Source organism: Magnolia sinica, chromosome 19, assembly GCF_029962835.1.
Source record: "Magnolia sinica isolate HGM2019 chromosome 19, MsV1, whole genome shotgun sequence".
Classification (NCBI taxonomy): domain Eukaryota; kingdom Viridiplantae; phylum Streptophyta; class Magnoliopsida; order Magnoliales; family Magnoliaceae; genus Magnolia; species Magnolia sinica.
The window spans coordinates 3,608,283-3,617,340 of NC_080591.1; the positions used below are offsets into that span (position 1 = coordinate 3,608,283).

The window sequence follows — 9,058 nt, forward strand, 5'->3', positions numbered from 1 at the left end:
GGATCCTCCATTGATCCAGTAGTCATTCTCATGCAATTGATCGACTCGTATATCTACACATGCGTGCACATATTATATATATTTATAATATAATCGATAAGATTTTGGAACATCATACCTAGTCCTTGAAAAATTGTCTTCTCACAGCCGGTCTAAATGCTGTGAACTCTATTTTCACTCTCCACTATTGGGCGATGGTTAAAATAATGTAATGCATGCAGTAGATGAAAACACATGTTACTGGAAATAGATCAGCTTGTATTTACTACATACATATTTATATAAAGTTAAAACATATAAATATCTCTGAGTCATACATGCCAAAGAAAAACGGTACTGGAATCAACTATCTGATGTCTATCAACAACTGTGTTAGAACAAGTGGTGGAACACATTTCCTATATCTTAATGATTATATATAATATGAAGAATGTAACCAGGATGCCAATCACTAATGCAACCAGTCTTTCCCAGTCTCACGTGGGGGTATCAACTGTTTGGGTACTCCTGCACACCATAGATCTAGAAATATCTTGGATAGAATTAGTGGCATAGGTCGGTTTTTCAACATCATCACAAATCTGGGTCATTATCTTACTACTTGTACTTACTTGGTTAGAATTCCACCATGCAGTCGCATCTTGGATTGATTTGAAGAATCAATGTTTTGCACCACTGTATCCTTCTACATGCAATCGTGCCTCATCCCAAGACATATATATGCCAGGTCGACGACCAATGAGTACGACATAATACTTACTTGAACCCATCTGCATTTACATAAACAGAACCAAGAAACGCAATTGTGCATGTTATACAATGGATATATAAAAGTATAAAAAGCTAATCGCACTTTAAATGACATTTTAAAATGACCCAAAACATACTGTCATGCATGCGGTATAGAGTATGAAATCCAAAATCATAAAATACGGTATCACCAAATTCAATAAAAGTACGAGCATAGTTATTACATGTCCCATCAAATTTAGACACCTATGTAATAGCGTAATTAAGGTTGATATATCCATCAAGTAGAACCCCCACCAACATTACCATTCATATCAGACAGTGTTTTTTTCAACCAATCGACCCTTCGCTCTGGTCGAAGGCTTACGAAAAAGGATGCTAGATCTTTATCCTTGCTCAGAAGCTGACCAACCTGGATGAACTTATGGTTGGTCAGCCCCGTAACCTCTTCGAGGATGTCCAGGACTCTACTTGTGAGGTTGACTGAATTGCCAAGTCCAAATTTGGCAATTGCATCTGCCACACCATCTAGAGATAAACCAAGGACGTCACAGGGACGAGCAGATCGCATCCTTTTTGTTGTTATACTCCCACCACGACTACTATCGGAATCAATCGCCCGGTTGGGAGTGGTGCGGAATGAGCGATTCCCTGAAGCCCGATGGCTTTCATTCGAAAATTGATAATTTCCAGTCGAATCCCCCAGATTTTCCTCATAAATATCGATAGGCGCATCGGTGTCATCGTCCAGGTCCGTCCAAGCTTCATTCAGATCTCGTTGAATACGAGATGAAGACGCGGCCATGTTTCTGCTTCATTGGGCGTAGCGGCCTGTTGCATGGTCTAAACCTACGATCACCGCTAAATCGTCCATTCGTTCTATTTGTTTACCACGTAATCTTTCTGCTCTCGGATGCGACTACATACAAGGAAGAGAGTTGGTAAGTAGATGATATTCACATATATATAAGTAAAAGAGATAATTATAACAAATGAATGTGGTTAAACTAAAATAGGTGTTGTGAACGATCCTAACCTTGAGGTACTCTTCCCAAACTTCGTCAGGTGCTGTGACAACCATTCGCTCGCTGTCCCACCCAAAACCACTTGTGGCTAGCATATCTTTTATTTCGTTGTACACTCTCTTGTGATATCGCAATCGATTTTGGACGTTTTGCCAATTTAAAGAAATTTCGGTCCTCTTAGAAGCCTCCTCAGTGACCGCATGATATGCTTCTCTCTTAAATCCATTATCTGCCTTTCGGCCTAAAGCTATTTGCTCAATCAAGATATCGAACATTATCTGATCCATTGTTCTAGTCCACTTAATTTTTGCGGCTCACAATAGAGGCTCAGCAAGCGATTTCACAGACTTCGCACGCAGAGAAGAACGCGTCGGACAAACCGGAGTTCTCACTGGGGACGGCGTCGGTGTTGGTGTATTACTTACCCAATTGTCAGACATTCCACCTAATTATACATGGACAATTGGTTATTAACAGAAAATAAGTTAATATGTACAATTCTACTACCAAATATATTCGACATGAAGATTAAACAATCGTATTAAGAAAATATGTTATATTAAAATGACAAGGTGCCAACTCGAATATAATTTATACATGTATACAAAGTGTTTTAAATGACTCTCTCATCAGTCAAAGTATTTATGAAATAAAATTCTCTTATCTATTCCTACTATTTAGTTGGGCGTCCGCCCATATGCGCTCTGCAATTTGATCACGAGCTCTCATCCAGGCATCTTTCTCCCGCTGGGTCACCTGAACTAGCCATTGCCGCTCATCCATTGTTGATACCTCATTTGGTGTAGGATTACTCTCAGAGTCGCCCACAGATATACCAACATCCTGTAAATCTTGGTCCGTTTCGTCTTCCCGACGAATGAAATTATGTAGCACACAACATGCTACTACAATCTTGACTTGTGTTTCAAATGGATATTGTGCGGCCGTCTTCAAAATAGAAAATTTGCCCTTCATTACACCGAAACAACGCTCAATTGCATTACGCAATTGCGCATGTCGGTAGTTAAATAACTAATTCATATTCATAGGTGCTCTCCCAGTTCGATACTCTTGCAGATGGTATCGAACGCCGCGATAAGGCGCCATGAAGCCAGGTGAGTGAGCGTATCCCGCGTCGACGACGAAATATTTTCCTACATTATGTTAAAGTTGTGGTTTTGGTATTAGTGTGTTGAGAATGATGTTACGGTGGAAAACATTGCCAACTATTGGTGAAAATCGATTACCTTGTGGGACGAGTAGTGGATCATCACTTCGAGTCAAAGCGTTATGTAGGACCCTTGCAACTGAAGCAGAACCCTCCCACCCAGCTAGCACGTATATAAATGTCATATCAAAGGAACAAGCAGCAAGTACATTTTGAGACACGATACCTTCCTGTTTCGAAAGCTTGGGTGCTGAAATGCTTCCACATGAGCGGGAATATGCGTCCCATCAATTGCACCAACACAATCCTATCCGGCATTATGTCGAATTTCATTCATAAGACAATATGTAACATGTTAACTTATTCCATATTAACAACGAAAGAGTCCTACATGAAAAATAGTACCTGAAAATAAGTGGCCCAGTAGGGATTTGATTGGATCTCAGCGGGGGTGTCAATACCGACCTGCTTAACAAATTCAGGGTATAAAGACACTATCGCATCTAGCACACGGTGAAAGTGACGACTTACGGTTTCACCTGAACGTATGAATCTGTGGCCTATCACACGATTACGCACGTTATATCCAATTGTATGTAGGAAGATGACTAGTTGTTCCTCAAGACTAACATTACCAGTATCGCGAAGGTGCGTCCTCTCACGCAATATGGTACATAATCGGAAGAAACTTTCTCGTCTCATCCTCAATTAAGTAAGACAGTCCCTGTCATTTACACGAACGATAGAGTTGATAAATCTTGTCCGCTCGTCATGCCCTTGACGCGTCGGTTGTCTAAACATATAGTGACGACAATATTTTCCAACAGCATCAACACATGCGGCCACCGCAAGAACCACAACAGAATCGGCCAAAGTGTTGTCATCGTCGCTATCCATGATCTAAAGCTCACCTACACTTATGGATACAACATACTATAAAATCACCTCTGAAAACCATACTTGAATCTTCGGGTTAAGAATGTACTTCTCTAGGTGGTTTTGAAAACCAGCAAGAGAGTTTGTCAAAATAAATATTACATTAACACAGTTCCCCAATGCATTTGAAATCTCCCTTTCGACTGCCATGATGTAAGAAATATAAACCAACGGATTGATAAGGTGTTTGATCAACTCACCATATTTGATTTTTTTCACTATGACTAGTAGAAAATAGTTGTAGCTCATCCAAAATACTGTTTCTAGATGAATAGTGATCTATAGGACAACTATGTATGCACATGTCCACATAGCAGATGTACATGATCATTTGGTGAAAAAATTGTTATTGGATAAATGTGGAAAATGAAAAGGACACCACAAATGGCAAATGAGTTAGGACATACCTGTTGAATATTGAATATGACTGAAATAAATATAAAAGGTAAGACTTTCCGCCCGATTATGTGAAGAGTAGGAGCTGCATGCAATTCATGGAAAATGAGTTTACAAACCTTTACTACATGGAAGTTCGACAATCTCATATAGAAGATATTATCATAACCAGCAAATAAAACCCAAAAAACCACTATGGGCCGGTTTAAAAGCTCAAGCCTGCCTAGACATAGGCATTAAACACCTTGGAGAGACTCAGATTGTGTTTGGACGCACGAGCCAATTGAATTGCAATTTGGAGCCTAGGCCCTCAACAGGCCTTCAACATAGATGAATTAGAATGCAATCCTAATCAGACTATATCAATAACAGAAATAAAAACAGCACTAACTCCTACAACAACTCCCTAATGCAGAGGTGGTGTCAAAGATGGAGTCTTTCCTTGCAAGAAGAGTACCATTGGATTGAAGTCACCAGCCCTGAAATAGAACTAAAAAACTGATTTCATGTATTTCATTAAATAAAAACAGCCCACTATCTTTACAAGTGTTCAAAGTATGTTACATCATATACAAAGCCATGATAACGTACAACCATAAAACTATGTCAACAGCCCTGCCTATATTTTCTACAAGTTAAAATCACTAGATATTGCAAGTGTTAGTCCTCATAGCTGCCTATGACATTTTTTTAAAAAAGCAATGAAACTGAAAAAGCATTAAAAGGGAAAAAAGAAAACAATAGACAACAAGTATACATTGATTGGATGATTAGGATCATCAAATTAGAGCAACTAAGAGGGATGGACATTCGAACGTGAGCCCATCATGATAGATGATCCAGATCAAAGATCAGACCTTTTCTATTATAATAAATATGGACCATCTATTTCTTATTTGGTGATTGGATGGTAGAGTTCTTGAGTTGGTAGTTGTCCTACAGAATTTTCACCCAGAGTAGCCCTTTCTACAGCAGTGTCTTCCTTTTGCTCTATATTAACAATACAGCTTTGATTTCAGTTCTCAGCAGCAGTTAGTACTATGACAAGCTGCTGTCCTGTTAGGAGTATGTTTCATGATAACCGATTTTCAAGCTTACCTTTGGCTAAACATAGCTTTACTTTTAATGCATACATATGTGGAGCCTTGCTATTTTTGGCAGAGGCTTCTATCTTGTATGGTGTTTTGATAGTCGTTAGACATATTCCCCTCCCCTGTTGTATGTAATTTTTGTTGTCATTAATAAAATTGCAGGTGGTGTGCTCCCACCTCAGAAGAAGAAGAAGAAAGATTTGATGGTAGGATCTTCAAAATTTGAGTGATTATTAAGAAGAAAGTGTAAACAAAGATAATTCCCTCATGATGGACAATCCAAATCAATGGAATAGACAATCACTAGATATTGCAAGTGTTAATCCTCATAGCTGCCTATGGCATTTTTTTTAAAAAGCAATGAAACTGAAAAAGCATTAAAAGGAAAAAAAGAAAACAATAGACAACAAGAAAGAAAAGGAAAGGAAAGACGAGGCTGAACAAAACAAAAGCCCAACTGCTGAGATAGCAAAAGAGGCCTAAGCACCTAATGGAGTCAACTAATAAAGGTCCTAAATTGGTCCCTGAGATATTCCAATCTTGGCAATTTTGAGCATTCTCCATCTAAGGTGAAGTGAAGAGACTAATGGAGTGATTGTTGAACTCAACAGACCTATGGTTTGGTGATTTACACCATTTCTATTGTGTCCCACCTTGTATGGACCATGCCTCAAAAATATCATTTACAGGATGATCCTAACCTTTCAATGGATTCATAAAAGAAATCCCAACACTACACTTGAATCCATCTGTTGTGCATTATTCCAATGGGAAAATTTGCACACGGTTAAGGTCTCTAGCATGCATGTCAGACAAACTCACCAAGCACGATGTGCTAATCAAATAATAGAGGTGACACAATTCATTAGCAAAAACAAAAGCAGTGGTGTAGGCAATGCACAACAACATTAACAAAATCCATATTTCACCTATTATTGAAAACTGAGCTTACTTCACAAGTTAGGCTCACCATTAGTCCTTGAAGGTTATGGCTAGCAATCCTAAAGCACCAATCAGCAGATACTACAACACAAATACCACATGTTAATAAACACTAACATGGCTTTTTAAGAGGGGTTAGAAGGGCCACCTTATCTTTCTATAATTGTTAAAAAAAAATATTACATGGTTGTTACCAACTGATTTTTTTTTTTTAAAAAAAAAAAACAACACTACAGTACTTTCTCATAAAAAGAATCCTCTACCAAGTGAAAATGTTGAATTTTATTTCATTCCGTCAGCTATTAGTTGGGTTGTTGATGTTCAAATAATCTGGTTCAAGGGTAGATTGTTAAAACAACAGGTTCCACAATCAAGTGGGTTTAGTTTTAGTTAATCTATGCCATGTCCATAACTTCTAAGTGACTGCCTATCAGATGTTACAGACTGCCAGAGTATTAAATAATTCCGCTTCCATGTGGGTAGGCCTAACTAATCTGATCCAGACCATTCATATAGCTGTCAACCTTGGCTGGACGAAGGTGCATAGAGAAAATGGATATTAGAAGGAAGATTGTTTGGATATTTCAAAAAAAAAAAAAGCCAAAAGCAAAGTGTTTCTTCACCTGAGATATTCCACCTTTGATGGACCATACCTCAAAAATATCTTGATACGATGATCTCAACCTTTCAATTTATGATATATAGGTAGATATTTAAGATGAGAAATATGTCAATGGTCTATAGTCAACTGATAAAGGTCCTAAATTGGTCCCTGAGATATTCCAATCTTGGCAATTTTGAGCATTCTCCATCTAAGGTGAAGTGAAGAGACTAATGGAGTGATTGTTGAACTCAACAGACCTATGGTTTGGTGATTTACACCATTTCTGTTGTGTCCCACCTTGTATGGACCATGCCTCAAAAATATCATTTACAGGATGATCCTAACCTTTCAATGGATTCATAAAAGAAATCCCAACACTACACTTGAATCCATATGTTGTGCATTATTCCAATGGGAAAATTTGCACACGGTTAAGGTCTCTAGCATGCATGTCAGACAAACTCACCAAGCACGATGTGCTAATCAAATATTAGAGGTGACACAATTCATTAGCAAAAACAAAAGCAGTGGTGTAGGCAATGCACAACAACATTAACAAAATCCATATTTCACCTATTATTGAAAACTGAGCTTACTTCACAAGTTAGGCTCACCATTAGTCCTTGGAGGTTATGGCTAGCAATCCTAAAGCACCAATCAGCAGATACTACAACACAAATACCACATGTTAATAAACACTAACATGGCTTTTTAAGAGGGGTTAGAAGGGCCACCTTATCTTTCTATAATTGTTTAAAAAAAATATTACATGGTTGTTACCAACTGATTAAATTAAAAAAAAAAAACAACAACACTACAGTACTTTCTCATAAAAAGAATCCTCTACCAAGTGAAAATGTTGAATTTTATTTCATTCCGTCAACTATTAGTTGGGTTGTTGATGTTCAAATAATCTGGTTCAAGGGTAGATTGTTAAAACAGCAGGTTCCACAATCAAGTGGGTCTAGTTTTAGTTAATCTATGCCATGTCCATAACTTCTAAGTGACTGCCTATCAGATGTTACAGACTGCCAGAGTATTAAATAACTCCCCTTCCATATGGGTAGGCCAACCTAATCTAATCCAAACCATTCATATAGTTGTCAACCTTGGCTGGGCAAAGGTGCATAGAACCCCTCATCAGATAATCCTAGTGATCCAATTATAGCATAGAAATGGATGGTTAATAGTCATCCAAACTCAAATGAGGCCCTAGTCAAATTATCTTTGAATGGCCCATAGTAAGGATGGTTTCCCACCTCTCTCTCTCTCTCTCTCTCTCTCTCACAGATGCCCTAGCCCTTGTAAAAGAAAACAAATACCTAAAATGATACACAGCAGATCAGATTTTTTTGTCAACTCATTTATTTGCCTGGGACCCAACCTGATAAAGACCCATTGAGTCACCTGGACCCGTTTGCACTACTAATTTCAGTCCTGATTTACCAACAAAACCTACGGTGGAAAGTTAAAAAAGAATAATAATAATAAAATTAAATTAAGAAATAAATTAAGGTTTGGATTTTTACCATGAGAGTGTGGATATGCAGAGAGAGGAGAGTAACTTCAATTGCATTTAGCACATAGACATCATTATTGAAAGGGAATTAAAAGGAAAGGTGGTTTTCAATCTGCCTCGGTTTCAACTTCTCTTCCTATATATATATAATTTTGCTTTTGGCTTTTCCGTGAAATGATCTGGAAAGAAGTGGAAATTCCTATTTATATGAAAGAAACGAGATTGTTTCTCATATGGGCCATGACAGGCAGGGTTGCAAACAGCAAAATGCCCCATCTGGCACATTCCACAAAAGCAACACCCACCTTTTACAATTCCAAATCTTTCATTCATCTGTTGAAACTAAGAAGTTCCCCAGCAGCCAATCATTGACATCTAGTTTTTGGCTCGCAAATGAATGGTGGGAAGAAAAAAGAAAAAATAACAAGAAACCCCAAATTAGTGGTAACGGATGAAGGGGCTTACCTTTGGTTTCACTGATCCTGGTTTCCGCACAAAGAGACCTCTTCTCCCTGTCCACATAACCATTGCCTGGAGGGCTATAAATCGACGAAGGATTCCCGCCATTTCTGCCATTACTTCACTTGAATTTCAGGGCGTTACATTCACGTCCTGCTGCAGCCATAC

The 9,058-nt window shown here is 38.3% G+C and overlaps 1 protein-coding gene across 1 annotated transcript; it reads right to left on the reverse strand.

Moving 5' to 3' along the window:
- Positions 1–982: 982 nt before the first annotated feature.
- Positions 983–1,966, reverse strand: LOC131235170 (uncharacterized). Its single transcript, XM_058232309.1, has 2 exons — positions 1,787–1,966; positions 983–1,669 (listed from the first exon to the last, which is right to left on the reverse strand). Exon 2 carries the CDS (start codon positions 1,553–1,555, stop codon positions 1,031–1,033), a length of 525 nt encoding a protein of 174 aa, XP_058088292.1. The 5' UTR covers positions 1,556–1,669; positions 1,787–1,966; the 3' UTR covers positions 983–1,030.
- Positions 1,967–9,058: the final 7,092 nt, after the last annotated feature.

Excerpts from the sequence above, each read along its gene's own strand:
- LOC131235170 (XM_058232309.1), bottom strand. The coding sequence starts at position 1,555 with ATGGCCGCGTCTTCATCTCGTATTCAACGAGATCTGAATGAAGCTTGG.